The 24697-nt window shown below is 40.6% G+C and overlaps 1 protein-coding gene across 1 annotated transcript in view; it reads right to left on the bottom strand.

Moving 5' to 3' along the window:
* The window catches only part of Fife (regulating synaptic membrane exocytosis protein fife), a 969278-nt gene that overhangs the window by 276647 nt on the left and 667934 nt on the right, over window positions 1-24697 (bottom strand). Inside the window, exons 14-15 of the mRNA XM_068225089.1 lie at window positions 19413-19537; window positions 15021-15133 (exon numbers count right to left, since the gene is read on the bottom strand). Coding sequence (XP_068081190.1) covers window positions 15021-15133; window positions 19413-19537 — 238 coding nt within the window. The remainder of the gene's footprint in view (window positions 1-15020; window positions 15134-19412; window positions 19538-24697) is intronic.

Here is a 24697-nt window from a genome sequence, read left to right as displayed (position 1 = left end):
GCCACGGCCGTTTCCTTCCCTCTTCCTTGTCTATCCCTTCCGATCCTCCCATCCTCCAACAAGGCCCCTGTTGAGCATAATAGGTGAGGCCGCCTGGGCGAGGTAATGGCCCTCCTCATCAGTTTCATCACCATACTCAAAGTCTCACGTTCCAGGACACTGCCCTTGAAGTGGTAGAGGTGAAATCCCTCGCTGAGTCCGAGAGAAAACCAACCCTGAAGGATAAACTGATTAAGAAAGAAAGAAAGAAGGAAAGAAAGAAAGAAAGAAAGATCATAGTACTATAGGGCTATAATCTATCATTCCCAAAAAAATATATATTTATGGTTGGGACAACTGGCCTACCCACTTCCGGGGCCCATGAAAGAGAATTAAATATCTTTGTGGAGGGAAAAAATTAAACATGATAAAGATAAATATGACTTCATCTAGTTTTCACAAGTCGGGCTGAGTGGTTCAGACGGTTGAGGTGCTGGCCTTCTGACCCCAACTTGGCAGGTTCGATCCTGGTTCAGTCCGGTGGTAGTTGAAGGTGCTCAAATACGTCAGTCTCGTGTCGGTAGATTTACTGGCACGTAAAAAGAACTGCAGGACTAAATTCCTGCACATCGGCGTCTCCCAAAAGTCGTAGAAGTAGTTAGCGGGGCGTGAAGCCAATAACATTAATTACATTTGGCTTTTAACAAGCTGAGCATATCAAGAAAGAAAAGTGTCCTGGTGACATTTTAGTCGCTCAATACAGGAATGTCTTTGGGTGCTGTGACTTTTACTTTTTTTTTTGCTGTTTGCTTTACGTCACACCGTCACATATAGGTCTTATGGCGACAATGGGACAGGAAAGGCTTAGGAATAGGAACAAAGCGGCCGTGGCCTTAGGTACAGCCTCAGCATTTGCCTGGTGTGAAAATGGGAAACCACGGAAAACCATCTTCAGGGCTGCCGGCAGTGGGGTTCAAAACCCACTATCTCCCGGATACTAGCTCACAGCTGCGCGCTCCTAACCGCACGGCCAACTCGCGCGGTATTTTTACCTTTCGGTTTATTGACTTGGCTTGTATAACCTAAAACTTAGGCTAAGTTGGATAATATTTTAAACACCTACATCACTATTTCCACCTGTGTGCAATTATGTTATTTATTTCATTAATATTATGATAATTATTATAATTGAGCATTGTTAACTTATAAGACCCCAACAGACAAGCATTGGTTTTGTGTAGAGTTATACATTTGTTAAATGCACGTTGTTTCCTTTCATAATGTACACGCCTATTCTTTGTTACATTATAGAGTATTTAGATATAGCCTAAATTTCTTTACCAATTAAGCTCTTCAATAAAGACATACATAACTGTCTCATGCCAAGATATATTGGTAGAATTAGAACTGTCAAAATGGTTCATAACCCCTTTGATTTATTATCTTGACATGGATCACCCAAAACATAGGTTAGGTTTGGAGAATACTGCACTGTTTATTACTTTCATATTCCAAGATGTAATTGAAGCATTTAAATAAAGCATCATACATTAAAATTTAAAGTTTTACCACTAGAACAGCTGACATGGAAAAGTGATTTGAAAATTCAAACAAATTCATCTTACGTTAAAATCTTCAAAAAAATAAAGTATAGACTTTTCTGATATATCACCAGCATTTCTCCGGCTCGCCAAAATCCATTTCTCCCTAGTTTTAGCTTCTTTGGAACATTTATAAACAATTTGTTTGGGATGGTATGCGATGTGCTATTGCACATCGGAACTATACACCATTTGTAAGTTTTCAGCCTCACTGTCTGTGCAGGATTCATTTTAAGTCTAAAATATACCACTCAGATTATTATCCAATGTATAGACCTCGAATTTAACCATACCAGACACTAACATAAAGTAGAAATACGCGAAGTGTATCCTGCTTCTCACAGCACACTATGTGTTATTTCGTCTGCTAATTCAGTCAACCTGTACGATGACGTCAGACCAATGAGATCGCGTACTTGCGTGACGTGACATTTTTGTAGATTTTTATCATGTTTGGAGTTATTATTTGTACATTCTGATCACATTTTTGAATTCTTCATGAAATTTTGAATCAGATTAGCATATTTTTAATTAAAACCCCGGATCATGCATGTTCCCTATTGCACTGCAAGCTCTCACATTTTGTTTTCCACAGGTTAAATTCTCTTTCTATTTGTTATTACAAAATATACGGTTTTTGTTTTACGTTTTGGCTTTCCCCCTTATGATTTCCTATTTTTAATAAATTTTGACAATAGGATCTGTACCGGGTGGTACACCTCCACGCCGCTAATTCAAACATTGCGCCAGTTGATACTCCTCTACTGGAGAAAGTCTGAACTTTAACAACCATATTAATTCCTACGCTTCTCAGAAGATGTCGCTATTGTAAATTTTGAAGTGTTCTGAACTGTGTCCATTTCGATGTATTTTTGTTTGCTCTGTAGCAAGAAGTGTGGACATTCTCTTCTAGATGGCACTACTTAAGAACGATAATTGTGCACCCTAGTGCGAAGTGAAGGAACTGTTTTTTTGAAGAAATTAGGTATTCATAAGTTTGTTCTTTGTTAAATTTCTTTCATTCATTTTTTGGGTTGGCTGTATAAACCCTTCTCTTTCCGCCAGTTTTGAATTTGACCAATGAGTAATTTCTGTAATTAATTTTCCACCAATCCTAGATGTCTTCTTCAGTTTTGACTTGTAATCTTTAGCCGACCAATAAAAATTTACGGGCGGGTTGTTATCATTCATGAAAGGTCTCGAATGTTCCACGAGGGCATATAAACTGCTGATTTTCTTGTCTCGGGGCCACTTCAGTAACATCTTTCGCAGTGTGTGAACATATATAGCAGGGGGCGGGAAGCGCCTCTTTCTTCGGGCAGCAGTTCATCCACAAGGTAATGGTCGTTTAATAACTTTATTTCTTGCTAGCTCAGCAGTTTAACCCTCGGGGCAGGTTCGAAACTTTTCTCATGTAACCTATCTTTAAAATGTAATAGACATTTGGTAAAATTTCCTCTCTTTAACTACAAATTGGGATAGAGAGTGCCTAACCCTCTCGAGCTCCCACTCATATTGTTTTGAGGTGACTACGTTTTCATAAACGTTTTTCTTCTCTTCGTAATGTAATAAAATTTTTCTTATCGTGTCACCTCCATAGTATGGGATTAGCCCCTGTATAACTGGCCGAGTGCCACCTAGGTTTTAAGAAGTTTCATGTAGGAGTGCAAGCTACGCCTCCAGTCAAGTTGGTTTGTTGGGCCATTTAATTAACCCAGTGTTTGTTTTCTTCATGTGAAGGCCCTGTAGGTTGGGTACAAGATACCCCCGTTTCACTGTATGTGTGCCTTATGGGCAGTTAGGAATGAAGGTTGTTGTAGCCTTTGACAGGCTGGTAAAATTGAGAGCGGTCTGCTCTTTTCATCTTAACATTGTAATTAGGAGCAAGTGCTCCTTGTACTTAAGGGTTTTCTGCCCTGTAACTATTGTAGTGGTGAGCTGAGAGCTCAGAAATTAATCCTGGGGCTCTGTAAATTCTTAAATTGTTAACCTGCTACTTGGTACCTGTTACATCTTTGTTATTAGTTGTCATTTGTTGATTTTGAGAAGAAAATATAACCTTTGTTAAAGTTTTAAATTAACTTTAATTTCGTAAGTTGAGACCTATTCCCGCCCGCACCTTCTTTCACCTCTAACTACCACGGATAACTCCGTAACAGGATCGATGCTCACTCAGCACGTTATTTATTCTATGAGAAGCTCCATTTTTTATAGTGTAAGTAGCTGAATTTTTATTTCAGTAACACTGTATTTTGAATCTATTTTACATTTAAACACACAATAGCAACAAGACGTAGGCCTACACTTTTGACCTATGCTGGACTTCCAGTGGCAAAGCGCCAACGTCTTGCCACCTGAACTTCGCCGGTCATCTTAAGATCTCTTGCATTCTCTTAGACAGCGATACTTCCAGCTGGTTGGAATAATATGATTTTGATTTTTAACTTTGATATATGGAACAGTATCATCTGTAATTTAAGGTTAGTAATATACAGAATGGTCAGAACTAAGCGAGAAATCTTCTCTCTCATCACGATGCAAACTTATGCATCAACATGAATATAATTAACAAAGGAACTTACACTTCGATCAAATGGGAAATTCGAGCATTTCAAATGTTTAGAAAATAATTTGTTTCACATGACTCTTCATAATATATCGTCCGACTCGTTGGCCGAATGGTCAGCGTACTGGCGTATTCAACATTAGAAATCATCCTAGGTAGGGCCCTCATCTTCATCTTCACAGACATGCAGGTCGCCTAATAGGCCGTCTACTAGAAAAAGACCTGCACCAGGCCTCTCGGGAGGCCATACGCCATTTATTTTTCATAATATATCCAGTTTCCCATACATTGACTATCCCATTTATGCGTCAAGTCATATTTTTCATATAGATGCAGTTTCCGGTGGAATTCGCCATATCACCGAAGCGGAAAATGCCGAGATACAGAATATAACTCTGTATATTAATTAGCCTAATACAGTATATCCTGGTGACATTTCTTCAGGCAATTTTCAACAGCCTGTATAACCAAGATACACAAATAAAAGGTTTATATATTCACACATCTTGTAATTTTATATAATTTTTGGGAATAAAGGGAAGTTTATCGTTATAGCATCATTAACTTATCTTTTTTTTTTTGCTAGTTGCTTTACGTCGCACCGACACAGATAGGTCTTATGGCAACGATTGGACAGGGAAGGGCTAGGAGTGGGAAGGAAGCGGCCATGGCCTTAATTAAGGTACAGCCCCAGCATTTGACTGGTGTGAAAATGGGAAACCACGGAAAATCATTTTCAGGGCTGCCGACAGTGGGGTTCGAACCTACTATCTCCCGAATACTGGATACTGGCCGCACTTAAGCGACTGCAGCTATCTAGCTCGGTATCATTAACTTATAGGTACAGATCAAGGATGAGTCAATGTATAAGGGGAAACAAAATTTAACGTTTGTTCTATTGATCATGCATATTTCAAACTCATTTCTCTATAAATAAACGTTCTCAGCTGAAACGAATTTACTTCTTTCGGTTCGAAAGCTCTCTTGCATTCCCTTACCCATCTGTTGTCACGCACATTTTGAATCTATATAGTGTGTTAAATAGACAATATCGAAATATGCATACTACCCCCTCGTGTTTGTGCTTCTACAATTGTAGGGGGGATAACCTCGGTTACCTTCTTCAATTGAAGATCCTCTGCGTGGTGAGGGGGACTAGTAGCTCCTTTCTTGTGATGCCGAATGAAGCCCTATTGGCTAACCATTCGGTATACAAGGAGGAGGAAGCTAAAGCACCACCCAACCCTAAGGTGTAACGCGACCCGTGCCGATGGGGTGCATGGCATATGGGAGATGTGTCTTGAACGGAGCCTTCGAGATACTTGGCGCCTTCTCGAAGTAAGTAGCCCTACCCGGGTATGCGGGGCTCTGCCAGGGCGGACATTATATTTCTCTAGCTACTCGTGGGACCGACATGAGTACCGTAGCCACCCAGAAAACGGAGAGCTCCTCTGGGGCCTCCGAGAGAAACACCAGCTCGACAACAATCGGTGGGGACTCTTCGGAGATATCCTCGGACAGTACGACCTCGACGGTAAGAGAGCTCACTCTAGAGGTGGGCAATCTTCTAGTCCAGAAGAAGAAGAAGAAGAAGAAAAAACAGCGCTCCGGCGCTGAGAAGAGGAGGTACAAGAAGGCTTTAAAGGCCCGAGAGCAGGCCAAAGAGGGCCTAACTGCTGGAGCTAAGAGGCCTTCTACTGCCACGACAACGACGACTGCGGGGGGATCCAATGGGCACAGGAGACGGGACCCTGAAAAGGGCTCTGCTTCCAGGGCACAGAGGACTCCACCCACTAAGACGCCAGTGGGAAAACGACTCCTGTCGGGGGCAATCCCAGAAGAAGGTCGGCAAGCCCACAAAAGACCCAAGGTGGAGTATGCCAGGATAGCTAAAGCTGGGATCAGGTTGGCCATAGTGCCTGTAGGATATCGTGACCAGCAGCTAACTGAAAAACAGGTGGAGTCTGTAGAGGAGGTTATCACCAATCGATAGATGAGCTTCCGGAGCAGGGGCCAATTAAGCCTCAGTTCCTAGACTGCTATCTGTCGAGAGGTGCGGCCATCATCATTGCAGAGAATGATGAGACTGTAACATGGCTTTCTAGTCTTGTTACAGATATGCAGCCGTGGGAAGGAGCCAGGCTCACAATTGTGGGCGGATAAACTCCTCTCCTATAAGAGAGTCATGGTCTGGATACCAGGACAACCAAAGGATAACAATGTCCTTTCGGGAAGAATGGCACGCTAGAACCATGGTCTAAATCCCAACAGCTGGATAATCTACGACCGCAAGGAGGAGAAGAGAGGAGTCCGCCTTGTGGTCAGCATGAACTCCAGGGATGTGGAAAAAGTGGTGGGGAAGAAGATCTTCTGCGGGGTGCATGTTGCTATCTTCAACCTGGTGGAGGGCAAACGCGACAAGCAGAGGACTGACCCCACCACAGACAACACTGAGACTAGCAGGGGCAAGGAGCGGGAGCCTGGGCAGGAACCGGGGCAGCCAAGCCTCAGGAATCATCGCGGGAGACGGAGCTGCACGTTCGAATACTGCATAAGGTAAAGCATTGCATGAAGGTAAGGAATGCTTACTTTCATACAAGCAAACATACAACATTGTATAGCGGCCTCTAGGGTACTTATAAGAAGTATCCAGAAAGGTGAGTTTTCGGTCGCCCTGATACAAGAACCCTGGCTTAGACAGGGACATATCATGGGACTAAAATGCGCAGGCTTCACTCTATTCAGTGGAGTAGGGGAGGAGAAGCCTAGAGCATGTATACTAGTTAAGGATAATAACGCCTGGGCTATACCGGGCTTCATTACTAGAGACCTTGTAGCAGTTCTAGTGAGATATGAAGAGGGCGTGCAGCCAAGAGATTTGGTTGTCTGTTCTGCATATTTCCCAGGAGACTCTGAATCTCCACCCCCGGCGGAGGAGTTCAAGAGACTGGTGACATACTGCAGGAAACAAGGACTTAACCTCATAGTACTATGTGACGCCAATGCTCATCACAGCATTTGGGGAAGCAAATATACAAACCGAAGGGGAGAGCATTTCATGGAATTTCTATGTACAACTGATCTTGAGATCATGAACATAGGTGATACCACTACCTTGGAGTGAGGGGATCATAGATCTTACCCTGGGCTCCATGGGAATCATACAGGAATTTAAAGACTGGAAAGTTTCTTAGGAGCCTTCCTTGTCAGATCACAGACACATTGTGTTTCATATAGAGGGCTCCTTCGAGATCTCATCTTACAGGAATCCTAGACGAACCAATTGGACGCCTTTTAGGGAGGACGTGAGGAGGGGACTGGAAGGAGGACCCTCAAATATAATCAAGAATAAGGAGGAGCTGGAGCTCAGTGTGAGCTTTCTCACACAGACACTAGTTACCTCTTATGAATTAAACTGACCAGTCGTTAAGGCAAAAGGAGTAACAGGAAGCTTCAAGTGGAACAGTTATCTTGAACAACTGAGGAGAAACACCGAAGGCTTTGGAACAAATACAGGGAACTTCAAGACCAAGAAAGTCTAGATTCTTACAAAGAATCACAAAAAAAGTACAAGTCAGAAGTCAAAAAGGCTTTTAAGAAATCTTGGAGACAATTTTGTTACTCCATTGAGAGTCAACATGAAGCGGCAAGGCTTCATAAAATTCTAACCTTGGATGGAAGGGCAAGGCTGGGCTCATTGGAGTCGCCTTCGGGTGGATATACATCCACAGAGAGGAAGACCCTGAGCTTATTGCTTGATGCCCACTTTTCAGATTCAGTAGTCACGAATAGTGAAGTAGAATCGAGCGGATCCTTCAGACCCGATAGAAGTGGTTGTAAGGAAGCCGCAGGGATTGTTACCCCAAGAAGGGTGAAGTGGGCATTAGAATCTTTTGCTCCTTATAAAAGACCAGGAATAGATGAGATCTTCCCAGCACTTCTTCAGGAAGCGGGCGCGGTCCATATACCATACCTGGTCAGAATTTTTAGAGCCTATCTCACTATGGGGTACGTATATTCCTTGTGGCGTCAGGGGAAGGTAGTGTATATACCTAAACCCGGAAGGTCTTCATATACTAGACCTAAGGATTATAGACCCATTAGTCTAACGTCTTTTCTTTTGAAGACTTTGGAAAGACTGGTGGATAGACATATCAGGGAGAAAGTATTGAGAGACTGTCCCCTGCATCCTCAACAACATGCATACCAATCAGGGAAGTCGGTTGAGACGGCACTACACCAGCTTGTTACCAGGCTGAGAGTGCCTTGGATCAGCAACAACTTGCTATGGTGGTATTCCTATATACAGAAGGGGCCTTTAACTACACATCTTTAGGCTCCATAGAACTTAGTCTAGAGAGAAGTGGAGTGAGCAGGATGCTCATAAAGTGGATTATGGCCTCACTGCAGGGCCGTCAAGTTCTGTTTACCCTCAACGCCGTAATGTTGAGAGCTAATATAGACAGGGGATGTCCACAAGGAGGAGTATTATCACCAACATTATGGTGTCTGGTAGTGGATGAACTACTTACCAGGTTAAATGCTGGAGGAATTTATGCCCAAGGCTATGCAGATGACATTAGCCTGATGGTGGTGGGAAATTTTCCCAGTACGGTTTCAGAGCTCGTACAGAGCTCCCTACGCAGGGTGGAAAGTGGGTGCCACGACACGGACTTGTCGGCTAAGCCCGACAAGACGGAGCTCTTGGTATTTACCAGGAGGAAGGGTCTAGACGGACTGTCAGAGCCTTTCCTATTTGGGAAAAAGTTAATACAACCTCAGTTAAGTACCTAGGGGTAATCCTCGAGGCAAGACTGAGTTGGAAGAAACATATAGACCATAAGGTGGGTAAGGCCCGCAAGATTATGTGGGCCTGTCGCAGGGCCGTCGGAAAGACTTGGGGCCTAGGACCTAGGGAGGTCCAGTGGCTTTATATTTCTATTGTACGGCCCACGATCACCTTCGCATCTTTAGTCTGGTGGTCAAGTTCTGAGAGTAAAACTGCGACCACCAAGTTAAACAGTGTCGAAAGATTTGCGTGTCTAGGAATAACATGGGCAATGGATACTACACCATTATGTGCAATGGAGGCCATTTCCTTACATTTATAAGTTAAGGAATTAGCGGGGATGAGTGCTTACCGCCTCTGGTCACTCGTAGGATGGTCTTTCAAGGATCCGAATAGAGGTCATGCTTCTATTCTTACAAGGCTTTATCAGACCTTCCCTGCGACAATGATGATCGGGAAACTGATGAAGCCTGCTTTTAATCTGAGATAAATTCACAGTAGTAGGAGTGTGCCGCGGATGCTGGGGCCCTTCTTAGGTCTGGGGGCTGTATATGGTACACAGATGGCTCGCGGACAGAGACGGGCACAGGTGCCGGTGTCTGGGGGCCTAAGATAAGGCTCTCCCTTCCTATGGGTAAATATGCTACTGTTTTCCAAGCCGAAGTATATGCAATACTGGCCTGTGCTGTACATGTATGGAACATGCCTGGACGTAGAAGATGCATCACCATTTGCAGCGACAGCCAGGCAGCGTTGAAAGCACTAAGCGCAGTTAGAACAACATCAAAAATGGTATGGGAGTGCCAAAGGATGTTATATAAGCTGTGTAAACTTACCCCAGTTATCCTATTATGGGTCTCTGGGAACACAGGAATCAGTGGAAATGAAGAAGCTGACAAACTAGTGAAACAAGGCTCAAAAAGTCCTTTCATAGGACCAGAGCCCTTCCTAGGAGTGTCACTCCGAAGTGTGAAACTGGTAGTATCCCAGTTGACAAACCAGTCTCACTTAGACATTAGGAAGAGGCTAACCACAGAAAGGCGGGCACGTGAACTTATCAAAGGGCCTAGCCCAAGTTACAGAAAGGTCCTGATAAATTTGAATTGGACAAGAATGCGAATGGTAGTTGGACTGTTGACAGGCCACAATACCTTACAGAGACACCTACACATCATGAAAATCAGTCAGGATCCGATGTGTAGAAGATGCAGTAGGGAGGAAGAGACCTCCGCGCATGTGTTATATCAGTGCGAGGCTCTTGCAAGCACTAGACATCGTTAACTTGGCTCAGATTTTGTGAGCCTGGAAGACATTAAGAATGGCAACATCCGGACACTGGTATCCCTTATGGGAGCACTAGGGCTGGACTAGGCAAATCCGTTTAAGGGACACAAAGGGTCTTCACAGATCTACGTGTTGAGCCCCGCGAATGCAGGGCTCACCCATTCCTTATCTATCTATCTAATATGCATACTATGTAAATTACAGCTGCTATGGGCAAGAAACTTAGGAGTTACGAGCTACTAAATATAGACTATGAGTACACATAAAGACAGGACTCCTAGTGCAGATTAGTCCAGACGCGGAAGAATATTGTAGATGAGCGAGCAAATGCATTCAGAAACGTTTAAATTCTGGAAATAAAATATATTACGCACCTATAAGAATTCAAGTGCAGTAGAAATCAAGGTCGATAAGTAATCCGTGGTCTAGATATAAACATCTTTCACATTGAGCACATTGAATGAAGGCAAGCTGAACACAATTATCTTTGAAACATTCTTCTTCCAAACTATTCTAGAAACAGTATTCGGAAGGTATCTGAAATGATCGTGGATGTTCATCAGTGTAACCACATTTGAAGAAAGCGAATCGAATCAATTGTTTGAATGTATTTGCCGAAAATTGGAAGTGCACAAACGAATGAATGCGAAGAAACTCTTCTCTTTGCCACACTTTAACTGTGGACGATAACACTATCGTATCTGCGATGAACTATACCATACTTTTGAATGGACGGAAAAAGAAAATATTCACTGGTTAAACCAATCCAGTACATTTTGCAGGAATGAGCTTCTTGTAAAATTCAAACAGTTTCTTGTAAAATTCAACATCTTCAGGAACTGTCTCATTGCATAGAGCATCACTTTTATTTGCTACCTAAGAAAACCAAAACAAGAACACGATCTCTAGTGTGCAAATCTGGCCAGCTGTTCCAGGAATACTTTCAGAACCCGTTTTGGCATGTTTGGTGATTTGGTTGTATATGCTTTCACATTCGGTAATTCAAGTGCCATGCTTGCTGGAAATTTCCCACTGGGTTCCGAGACAAAAACACACATGTGTGGAAGAAGGGTGCCCACCGTTAAAATAACAGGCACTATCATTCATGAATAGGTGGTCGTTGCAAAAAAAACCATGGTACTATGAATCGTCTTTGCTCCCTTAACGGCAAGAGTTCTCCCATAACGTAGCTCTTTACAAAGTATTGACGGATCTGCATTAATTATCTGCTCTAGTGTAAAATTATACTCTTCAATGGAACAAGTTACTTTCGTAACAAACTCACCAGCTTTCTCTTCTACATATCAGCGGTATCACCAACAAATCTGCTGCCAACTTTTTGCGTGATATTGCGAGAAACAATCTTGTATTTCTCTTGAACTGCTGCTGCCACGATTTGGAAGCTTTGTGTTAAGGTGTTATTTGGATCAATTTGTGTTTTAAAAGACATCGCCCAGATTCGTAGCATTCGGTCGTGTATAATTCCATGTTGTTTTCGCATTGCAATGCACTGATCACCCACCTCGTTATTTATTCTTTCTTGTAACACCTTCCTGTTTCTGCCATGTCGTTTCAGCGTCTTTTCGAAGTTTTGCAAAACTTTCTTGTTTTCATTTGTGTTTTTGTGCCATTACGGTAGGGAATTTGACTCTAGGGGACATGTCTAGGGCTACTCCAGGAGGGCACCATTGTGGAGGATCATTTCCTCTTGGCTGTTTCGTCCAGATTTTGAAAGCGTCAGCCATGTAACCTTCAGGAAATGATGTTCTATTCTTCTTTGGTGGTGATGGAAAATAAGAGGAACCATTGCACTCGTCACTGCTACGTTATGATGGACCGCTTTCTGAAGTTGTCTCATTTCCTAGCTGTATCGCTGGATCATTCTAAAAATCACGTTCAATATCATCTTCATAGGTGGCATCTTGACCTATCAGAAGAGTTCTATGAGGTATGCATGAGTGTGTTCTCAGATTTCACAGTTTTATTGTTTTTGTGTTCCTACAGTATAATCACACGCGCACAGAAAAAATAGTAGCACTGCAACAGTTGTCAGTGAAGTTTTTTTTTTTACCGGTATTGTAGCTCTGAAGACCAATAATCTGTGTCTACTTGAAGGTGGCAATTGCTTCATACACCTCTCGTTGCGTGGAGATAAAAGACACTTCTTGATAAGTGAGAGTTGAAAGCTGATTGTAAGCAAAGTAGTTATTAATATTTTCCGCTGCACGTAACAAAGTTTGGACGAAAATACACTATAGAGAGTTATTCAGCTAAGATGTCCACCTCAAACTACTCGCGAACCGTTCAAGATATGGACATTCTGTTTTCACTTTCAGTAGTGTTACCAACGGATTCATAATCGAACTTGCAGTACTTTTCCAGGGTGTTAGGTTAGTATATGCTGAGATAATAATACTGACTTTGATTTTTCAAATAGAACTACGGTGTTTTCTATACCTAAACAATAACTTACAAATATTATGAATTCAGTGCCATGATTATTTTGCAAATCGGACGAGTATTCCTCAAGAAAGTTCACACGTGCTTCATTTATCTTCCAGGGTCTGCCCTCTTCGGTTCGTACTACGTATAACACACGAGCTGACTGTTGACACACAGAGTTACTTCACCTTCCTCTGACAGCTAGGTATTCGCTCTACTGCTGTCATAAATCACTATGATAAAATGTATGATTTAACATCTTTAATAACATCGTAGATAACAGGTGAAGGAAAAAACAGATGTGGGGCAGGTTTCTTTTCTTATCGGACTTACCTTAGTCGACACTTGTTCGTTTCTGATCTCGAAACCTAGGGGGTCTTTCATTTTCATTTTCATTTTCATTTTCATTTTCATTTTCTATTCATTTTATTAATTCTTCGAAGAACACAGCCACTTCTTTTCCCCTTCTGATGAGTGTCAGGAAGGAGCGATTGCCCAGTTGTACCAGTTGTACTTCTTCAGATTTTCAGTTCCACTGCTACCATAAGTCTACTTTAAAACGTTCTTACTACGCAATTTTCATTTCGTTTATTCATGTTTCTTCTGCTTTCCTTGCCACTTCTCCCACAACCTTGTGGGGATGTGTTGGGATCCACGTCATGCCGGTTTGGCCAAGTTTTACGGACAGATGGCCTTCATGTGTCAGTCATGTATGGTTCTCTTTTTTTAATGTTAACACTAACTCAGGTGGGTTTTCGACGACGATGGGAACGGGCTAGGGCTGGAAAGGCATTGGTCATGGCCTTAATTAAAGTGAAAATGGTGTTGAATGGAAAATCACGGAAGACCATCTCACGGCTGCCGGTGGTGGGGTTCGAACCGACCATCTCTCGAAAGCAAGCTGACAGCTAAGCGGCCCACCCCGCGGGGCTAGCTCTTTCGGTCTTGTGTGGTTTAATATCACGTCAGGATAACAGAACCCATCGCGTATTCATTTTTCCTTTACCTGTTATCTACGGCGATATTAAAGGTGTTAAATCATACAATTTGTCACAGTGTACTTTGGGGATCAATATAGCGAATATCCAGCCAGCTGTCAGAAGGTGGTGAAGGAGTTCTCTATGTCAACAGCTACCTCACGTTTCATACGTAGCGTGAATCGAACAAGGCAGTCCTCAGTAGGGAAATGAAGCGTTTAAATACATTAAATATTATCGAGAAGTACTTGTCCGATTTTCAAAATAATCCCGGCGTTGAATTTTTAATGTTTGAATGTTTAATAATAGATGTAGAAAACAGCATAGTTAAATTTAAAAAGAAAAGTTAATATCATTATCTCAGAAGATATTGAGCCGCTTGGTACCATTACTGAAAGTGGAAACAAAATATCAATATCTTAAACTATTTACGAGTTATTTGAGGTAGACATCTTAGCTGAATAATCCTGTATATTATACTATTCTTCAAGTAAACTGCAACACGATCAGCTGCTCTGTTTATTCTATCATTACGGGAAATATTATAACATTTGAAACAGATGATAGAATCTTTTACTGAAGGCTTTACAAATGTTTCACGGACTTCAATAATATCAAATGAACTGTTGCCGAAAATGTGTCGGAAGTGGGATAAACGGGGAGAAGTCAAAAAAAGACTGAGAGTCTAGTGTTTCTCACGCTGATACGTATAGTAAATGAGATAACTCACCATCATTACTTTCCATGACACAATATAGTACAAAGGGTTAAACACAGTAATGTAGCTAAATAGTATATCGTTCACAGAAAAGAGATAAGAAGATGAATTCAGTGACTTATATAATTATAACAAATAATTACATACATATCTTTATTGTCGACCCTAGTATACACCATCGGCTTACATATAATAAAGACAGAAAGATAAAATCACCACTACATCTCTCCTAAAACTACTTAACTAGATTAACTACCTCTACATCTACTCCGTATCATCCCACACGTGCGCGGATAGCCAGCACACATGCAGGTTGCCACCACACTACAAACTACCCTAATTACCTAACCCGAACCCACCACCTAAAAACTAATTAAGAAGATAAATAAACCTAAAAATAAAAAAAAATATATGTAGTAGGCTAGTCGCGGTGTTAGCCCCGGTAAGGAACACAAGCCAACCAACCCTTTGACGCCGCCATCAGCCTCGCCACGTGAGAACGGAATAACAAATAACAGAAAATTGTGAAAATTAAGTGATGAAGTTGTAAGAAATCAGTGAGTAGAAAAAATAGTATAAGCAGATTAAGCGGTATAACTGATATACTACACAAGAGAGAGAGAGAGAGAGAGAGAGAGAGAGAGAGAGAGAGAGATGTACTTACAAATCAGTTCCATGTTCCACGAGCAGTTCCACTTTTTCACCTGCCCGATCCATCACAGAGCACACTTCCTCAAAGCTCTTGTCCACTAGAGGTACTCCATCCCACTCCAGAACCTGGATAGAGTCACAAAAGATAAAAGAATTGAATTTGCTGCAATTTATCAGAATCGATTTTCATAGTTAGTAAATGTACTTAACATCATTAAACCACGAATATATTAATTTTTCTTAAAACTGAAATATTTTTGCATGCCGATAATATTAAAAGATATTTCCAGTAAATTGTTCAAACAAAATATTGAAACTAGTTCGAAGTCTCTTCTGAAATACTGTGAGCCCAAACAATGCCGATGCATTATGCAACAATTTTTCCAACTCCCTAATGTACTTATAGGTAATCCAAAATATTTAAAGACCAAAAATTGCAGGTCTTGAAAAGCACCTTTTTTTTCTTCCTGGCTTAATTGATTATTCCTGGTTTTTACGGCCTTCCTGACGCCAACCTTATGTGGAGGGATATATTCGCTGTAACGTGTTTCTGTGATGGTTAGTAGTTAAGTGAGTTGTGTCACATGCAATGAGATGAACACAAATACCCAGTCCCCGAATTAGAGGAATTAATCATATGCAGTTAAAATCCTTGGCCCAAGTCGGGAATATGGCCCGGAGTCCTCTGAACCGAAGACCAGTACACTGACCATTTAGTCAAGCAGCAGGAATGGTCCTAAAAAGCAAAAATCACGTCAATCGAATTAGTCTATTGAATGAGTGAGGTATAGTGGTGATCAAACTACGACTAAGGCAAACTTTGGTCATCATAAGAGACGGGTTACAGTACTGTTGTCTATCTCATTGTGTCAGTACGAGGACTACACACTGCGTAACTCTCAGCTTGTGGGTTGGAATAGGATTTTCTAAGGTATTCGTGCGAAAAGACTCTTGCGTTCTTCTTCCAATTATCTGCTTCTTCTTCTTCCTCCTTCACATCATCGTGCGCTATATCGTCATTGGATGTCGACAATCAATCAATCAATCAATCAATCAATCAATCAATCAATCAATCAATCAATCAATCAATCAATCAATCAATCAATCAATCAATCAATCAATCAATCAATCAATCAATCAATCAATCAATCAATCAATCAATCAATCAATCAATCAATCAATCAATCAATCAATCAATCAATCAATCAATCAATCAATCAATCAATCAATCAATCAATCAATCAATCAATCAATCAATCAATCAATCAATCAATCAATCAATCAATCAATCAATCAATCAATCAATCAATCAATCAATCAATCAATCAATCAATCAATCAATCAATCAATCAATCAATCAATCAATCAATCAATCAATCAATCAATCAATCAATCAATCAATCAATCAATCAATCAATCAATCAATCAATCAATCAATCAATCAATCAATCAATCAATCAATCAATCAATCAATCAATCAGTCAATCAATCAATCAATCAATCAATCAATCAATCAATCAATCAATCAATCAATGATATGCATTTAGGGCATTCGCCTAGGAGGTATTTTCCCTATCTGCTGTTTACCTAGTCTTTTCGTAAATAATTTCAAAGAAGTTGGAAATGTATCGAACAAATTTTTTGGTAATAATCATGGCGTGTGGCCTCCCAAGAGGCCTGATGAAGGTCTTTTGAGTTGACACCGTATAGGCGACCTGCGCGTCCGTGAAGATGGGGCCCTGTCTATGAAGACGGCACACACATCCAGCCCAGCCATCGGAATTAATCAATGAAGGTTAATATGCCCGATCCGGCCGGGAATCGAACCGGTACCCACTGGATCAAAGGCCAGCACGTTAACCATTTAGCCATGGCGCCGGTCATATATCTTGGTAAGTCATTGGCATACCCGATATTACAGTATTAATGATTCCTTGAGTCTTTCCATAAAGGACATCTCGAATCAAGTCCGACTCGTTGGCTGAATGGTCAGCGTACTGGCCTTCGGTGCAGAGGGTCCCGGGTTCGATTCCCGGCCGGGTCGCGGATTTTAACCTTCATTGGTTAATTCCAATAGCCCTGGGGCTGGGTGTTTGTGCTGTCCTCAACATCCCTGCAACTCACACACCACACATAATACTATCCTCCACCACAATTACACGCAGTTACCTCACATGGCAGATGCCGCCCACCCTCATCGGAGGGTCTGCCTTACAAGGGCTGCACTCGGCTAGAAATAGCCACACGAATTTTTTTATCTCGAATCAAGATGTGTGGTTCCATTTTGGTAAATGCTGTCGAATACGTCTACCAATAAAACAAAGGATTTTTCTTCCTTCTTGCAATTTTAGTGTATCAACATGCGTCTCATCAGCTTTCTCATTCTTCGAAGTTCTTATGGCATGATCCACTTCTTGTAGTTTGATGTCTGCACCAGCATATGCTCGAATCCCATGATCACCAGTTTTCCAGTCCTGAAAGAGTTTGAGTAAGTCTCTGATCTGTACTTGATAAGATGTTTCCTTTCATGCTATGAGAACTACACCCAGTTTGTTTTCGTATGTATTTGTTGCTTTCCTCACTTTCTTGTATGTATCATGTTTCGAATTCCACGATATTGTATTTCCTCGCATTCCTCTGAGGAGGTGTTGTTCCTTTGAATTTCGTATTCATTTGCCATATTAGCTCATGAAGTGCTCTGTATTTCAAGGGATCTTTTTTCTTGAAGGTTCTCCTCTCATCCATCACTTAGAGGATTTCATACATCCTCCAGAAAATCCAAATAATGCTTATATATTAGAAATAAAAATTGCTGTATTCAATGGTAAAATGTTATACTGTAGCCGCGTACGTTTAAATAGTTTTATGTTGATGTGTATATTAATCCACTGTAACGGTTCAAATCCCGTTACAAGATAATATGTATATTATTATTATTATTATTATTATTATTATTATTATTATTATTATTATTATTATTATTATTATTATTATTATTATTATGTCCGTATTATTATTATGTTATCTATGAGATTACTATTATTTTGTTATAATTATTACTTATAATTGAGTGTATGCATATATACTTATATGTAGATTAACATTAAATACCTGAACAGTGAGAGTTTCGATGTATCAGATGTTGGATATGACGTTGTTATATTTTGCACTACTGGCGATTCTGCCAAGTCATTGCTACGTCATGGCTACGTCATCGTGAGCTTTTAGAAATTCGCTCAGATAGTCGGCCGCCCCAGGGGATTTCACCATTACATGCAACGGTTTGAGGCGTTGTGGGAGTATGTCATTGTTATTTCTGGAGATTACGTAGCTGTGTCAACCAACGTCTATAAAAGGTGGGTGCATATTGTAGCGTTAGTCATTACTTAAACGGAAGCAGTACAGTGAAGAAGTCTACTAGATGAAGAGGCCTCAGTCGGTCAGTCAACGAGTGTGAACGAGAGATGGAGAAGACTCAGTGAGCCATTAATCATTGGTCATTGAGAGAGTGAGGCCAAAGGTTGGTCGGTCACTTAGTTGAAGACACGGATGCAAGGGCTTACCATGGAGTCAGAGAGGGATACCACCTACTATGAGGTAATACCATATTGACTTACAAAGAAGTCAGATGATATGGAGAAGAAGCAGTCACAAGGATGTATCACCAAGTTAGGCGTGACACATCTACAGTAAACACCAGATCAAAGGAATACGTCGTAATTACACTCAAAGTGTTGAAGGTACAGTCAAGTGAATCAGTGAGGGAAATATTTCGTATAAATTGTTAAATGTCCGGTCAAGAAGAATTCAAATTCATGCCTAGTTTCTTTCAGTTCCAATGTCATAATTTCATATTCTCATCTGTTTTATCGCAACAAGACTCACTATTTTTTGATATATTATTTAAAGAATATATATTGTTCTATCAAACGAATTCATAGGTTTATTCTATTGACAGTAAAATATCTTAACCTCAAAATTAATGGGGAAACCGAACGCCAATCTCCTTTTCCCAGAACTTATATGGTATGTTGTCAAAAGTAAGCTTATTACCCCACACCCTAGAGATAGTCAAGAGTCTCATTCTATTATTGCTGCACTGAGTGGCAGCTGGCGCCCTTCAAATAACGTATGTGTAAGTAAGCAGGTAACAAGTAAGTGTGAGTACAAGGTTCGACGATTGTGTATTTTATTTAATGAATATTAATTTTCATAATTTCCATTTTAAATGCAGTTTTATAATATTTGTAAAAATAGTCAGCGAGTTAGGAAGTTCTCACCACTAAACTAAGTTGATTACATCTATACATGTACGGAGGTACGTATGAGAACACTCCTGAAAGCTGTTCACTAATTCATCGCTCAACACATTTCCACAAGGAAGACCACTTGTTTATAAGCTTACCTTATCGCCTTGTTGCAGACCTCCCTTCTCGGCTGGACCTCCAGGGACAGTCCACACGATATAGGCGAACAGTCGGCCATCATTTCCAGTCTTTCCGCCAACCACCCGCATGCCGAACCCACGCGCTGTTGACAAACACAGTTATTGTATATATCATTGCTCCTCGACAAAAGTACAATAAAGCTGAATACCGTCCAATCGTCCTGTGCTATATTAGAAACAAAGAACTGGAGGGGAGAATAGTTCATTAGCATAGGTTTGAAATAGGGTCGAACATTTTGTCAATACATGCTGGGTACGAAACCAAACAAGACAAACGTAATTAATTTAGAAAACAAGCACCAATTGATTTAATTCCATCAATTTTGCCTCTTTACATACAAAAGAAGTCCAGCTTCATCCCTGGTTAGATACAGCGGACCATATCTTCTGGTACGAGTTAGAACATATTTAATACATTCTTTGACCTGTTTTCGTCTGCTTTTTGGTTCGGACTGAAGTGCGAGGGATGCTACTGACACCATACATTATGTAGCCAGTCCCTGGGGTGAATGGTGTGAGATTATGGCTTCTAGGATCAGTTAATAGGTATATTTCAATGGTATTGGCAAACCGATATGCAATACCACAGCCTGGATCAGTGAAGGAAGCAACAGAAGACCACCTTACTTCTCAGTTTCCTAGTATGATCCTTCAGTGATACCTGACGATGGAACTGTTGAGAATCCAAGCAACCTTTGAGTTGGAAACTCAGCATGTACCCATAAAGGTGTTATGACGACAAGAAGGAAGCATAAAATATCGGCGGTGTGCGAGAATAACTCGTATCTTACAATGCTCTTCCTACCCATTATTTTTCTTAAGGCTGGTCACGCCTCCTAGCCACACATGGTTGTGCAGTCCACCAGAACAATGTTCGTTGCGTTCATTTTCCTATGTCATTATGTAAGGGAAAATGAACCTTATTGCACCGTACTGTAGCAATGGATAATAATATCATGAAGTATTTATGCAATCCTACAGTATAATGCATATAAATTTCATTTTCCTTTACAGATTAACACAAGAAAATGAACACAACGAACATTGTTCTAATGGACTGCATATCGTCGTTGCCGGGACAAAACCTTCTATGTAAGATATTTTAGCTTAGAACTTTGTCCGGTAAGGTTCTGTTAGCTAAGGTGCAATATTGTGTGAATGCGGTGAAGGCATTCTCGCTCTTCATAACGTATTTATTTATTTATTTATTTATTTATTTATTTATTTATTTATTTATTTATTTATTTATTTATTTATTTATTTATTTATTTATTTATTTATTTATTGATTTGTTTTACATGGCGTGGCTCAGGCTATGAAGCCTGCTGTTATGCCAAACCATCTTATATCCAATACATTGTACAAACTACAGAGTATTAAGATTTCTAATTACATGTAATCTATACTAATATTATAAAGAGGAAAAATTTGTTTGTTTGTAACGAATAGACTCAAAACTACTGAACCGATTTTAAAAATTCCTTCACGTATAGAAAGCTACATTGCGAGTGAGTAACATGGGCTGTATTTTATTTTCAAAACAATTCAAATTGGGGGGCACGGTGGGGAGGGGGAGATCTAAAAATAATAGGCTAATATAGGCAAAATATCGAATTTGTCGTATAAGAACGAGACAAAGCTCATTTTAAGCCCCTTGACGCAAAGAACAAAACTCGGTAAGCCATACGGGCCCGAAAACCATGTTTTAAGGCCCTAAAACCAACCGTTCCGGAGATATTGGCACCACTCTACCCCTGCTATAGGAATCAGATAAAGTAATGAACTGCCGTAACCATGGCAACGTCTGCTCCAGGATTCTACAGCAGCGAAATTATCTATAATTATAAAAGGAAGTGTTTGTCTGTGTGTCTGTGCGCGATGACCAGCAAAATCTACAGCACGCAGAGATCTGAAAGTTTGAACATAAGTAGATGGAACGGGGTCCGAATGCACCTCGAAGGCGGAATTTTGATTTTCGCTTTCGTTGGTGAGTTATGAACGAAAAACCATCGAAAAACGTGCATTGGGATATGACAATCCAACGTGCTGTCACCAAGATTAAATGCATAGAGTCGCTGTCGCTAGGCAACGTACATAAGATAGGTAGAGAACACAATATTCAAGGAGCCATTTTCCGTCCAGGGCGTAGGAAACCGTTTTTGGTCTTATATGGTGTGAGGGCATACGACACTGTTCATGCTCTGCGATGAACACGGCTGTGAAACTGATGACGAATATTATTGAAGCCACCATCATGACCGAGCATGCCGCGGGTGAAGTAGTATTCTTCGGACTGTTAGTCCATTGAGTAGGAAGCCATTTTCGGTCCACGGCACGAGGAGCCATCAGCCCGTAATATTCGGAAGTGTTTGGGTGTATGTGTGCAAAGCCCAGTCAAATCTACGGCACACAGAGATCTGAAATTTTGACATAGGACAATCGCTTAAAGTTATAGGACTCCTTTTTAGGAAACGATGCTTTTGCCATTGTCAACTGTACGTAGATTGTTCAAGAGTTCGAAAGGTAAACACAATACATTATACATCTTACCTCCAAATGGAAGGACATTAATATAATTTATTCCGAAGCTCTAAGGTAACAATATATTTTGTATTATATAACAACGTCTTTTACATGGTTTTAATGTTATTTGCATCCGACTCGTTGGCTGAATGGTCAGCGTACTGGCCTTCGGTTCAGAGGGTCCCGGGTTCGATTATCGGCCGGGTCGGGGATTTTAACCTTCATTGGTTAATTCCAATGGCCCGGGGGCTGAGTGTTTGTGCTGTCCCCAACATCCCTGCAACTCATACACCATACATAACACTATCCTCCACCACAATAACACGCAGTTACCAATACATGGCAGATGCCGCCCACCCTCATCGGAGGGTCTGCTTTACAAGGGCTGCACTCGGCTAGAAATAGCCACACGAAATTAATTATTATTATAATGTTATTCGTACCATCCATGAACCCGGTATATCAAGCATTGAAAGTAATAATGTAATAAAAATAAAGTAATGTATTTCATGCAATTTACGTCAAAACGATATGAGTTAATAAATATAAAGTTTTAATTTGCTTTTAAATAAATAGTTTTAAAACATCTAACGGTCGAATTAATAAACGCGGGCAAAGCCGCGGGCACATGCTAGTATACAATAAATCACAAAAACTTAACATGTTACAGGCATGAAAATTGATATTTGGAATCTCCTTTAAAAATAAAAGAACACAAATATTCGTTTTCAGAAAATCCACTTAAGGGAGGGTGTGTAAAAGAAAGTGAGGAAGGAGTTCAATTGTTTATATGAGGATACATGTATCTCAAAAAAGAAGATGTTACAGACTTCAAAATTGGTACTTGGAATCTCCTTTAAAAATGAACACACTCTTTTTGGAAAATCCACTTACGGGGATGTAAAGAATAAAAAAGCGGGTGAATTTTTTTAAAATGAGTATCTTCTTCTTCTATCGCTTTACCCACACCTGTGAGGTTGTGGGTGCGAACTGTGTCGCAGATGTAAGTTAACCCTGTTTTACGGCTGGATGCCCTTCCTGACGGCAAACGTGTGTGTAGGGATGTAATTTATACTTCTAATTATAAAGAGGAGAAAATTGTATATTTGTTTGTAACTAATAGACTCAAACACTATGAACCGATTTTAAAAATTACTTCACCTGTAGAAAGTTACATTGCCAGTGAGTAACATGGACTGTATTTTATTTTCAAAACAATTTGAGGGGGGGAGGCGACAGGGGGAGATATAAAAATATTAAAATAATAGGCTAATATAGGCGAAATCGAATTTGTCGTACAAGGACGAGACAAAGCTCAAGCCCCTTGACGCAAAGAACAAAACTCGGTAAACCCTTCGGGCCTGAAAACCATGTTTGAAGGCCCTAAAACGAACCGTTATGGAGATATTGGAACCACACTACCCCTGCTCTAGGAATCGGATAAAGAAACGAACGGCCGTAACCATGGCAACGTCAGCTCCAGGATTCTACAGCAGCGAGATTATGCATGTACGTTTGGGCATAGCTGCCAAACAAAATTGATACACATATGACTTACTATCTGGAAAAAATAAACTGTTGTGTAAGACGCTCATAGCACTCCTTTGGGCGGGGATGGAAAGGGAGTGAAGTATAAAAATAATAGCCTCGGATATCTCCGTAGTACAGCGACCAGCGTTTGCCGACGGGCCTCCATTTTTACGTCCTGGCTTCGGTTTCAGCATTTTGCAGAGTCTGTTACCTATAGTTTAAAATATTTTCTATCAAATCATGGAGTAGTAGGATCACTGATGTTATTAGTGCCGATATTTTGATCCACTTTTACGATCATTGTAACCATGAAAACAACCTATATACTGTACACAATTGTCAAGATGGTGCGCCCATGACTTGAAAAAATTTCTCAACATTTATACTCAGATTCATTATATGATGTGCGACATGAGTGACAAGCCCTGAGAATTATAATTCTCAATAATTATAGTAGTTTCTTTTATACATCGCGTTTTTCCTTTATCATATTTGTAATAGTTATGAAATGTCGGATCAAACAAATACATTCAATAATATTAATATTTTCTTTTTTTTTGCTAGGGGCTTTACGTCGCACCGACACAGATAGGTCTTATGGCGACGATGGGATAGGAAAGGTCTAGGAGATGGAAGGAAGCGGCCGTGGCCTTAATTAAGGCACACCCCCAGCACTTGCCTGGTGTGAAAATGGGAAACCACGGAAAACCATCTTCAGGGCTGCCGATAGTGGGATTCGAACCTACTATCTCCCGGATGCAAGCTCACAGCCGCGCGCCTCTACGCGCACGGCCAACTCGCCCGGTATATTAATATTTGTGGTACTATATGGCGACAGTATACCTACTCTAAACCTGCAGCTTTGTGAAGGGAGCAGGTATATTGAGGTGGGAATGAAGAAAAAGCTTGGTAGCAAAAGATCTTAGAGGTCGACGCTAATTAGGAACTAATATTTAGAGGCCCCCATGAAGACAAGAAGAAGAAGAAGATACACTATAATTCCAAACATGGCAAATAATTTCTACGTACTTAAGTAAATACACCAGTGATATAAATATCTAATGAAGTCAGTCACACCGATAGTGTGAGTAACTAAAGCCAGTTTCTGCTAATCCGTACGAAGAACGGGTACTTCTGCTAGTTAATTATAAAATTAAACTTAATAGTTATAAACAAAAGGTAAATTTCTG

Source organism: Anabrus simplex, chromosome 1, assembly GCF_040414725.1.
Source record: "Anabrus simplex isolate iqAnaSimp1 chromosome 1, ASM4041472v1, whole genome shotgun sequence".
NCBI classification, from domain to species: domain Eukaryota; kingdom Metazoa; phylum Arthropoda; class Insecta; order Orthoptera; family Tettigoniidae; genus Anabrus; species Anabrus simplex.
Note: the sequence above shows the minus strand (reverse complement) of the source record. Positions and strands in the feature narration are given on the sequence as shown.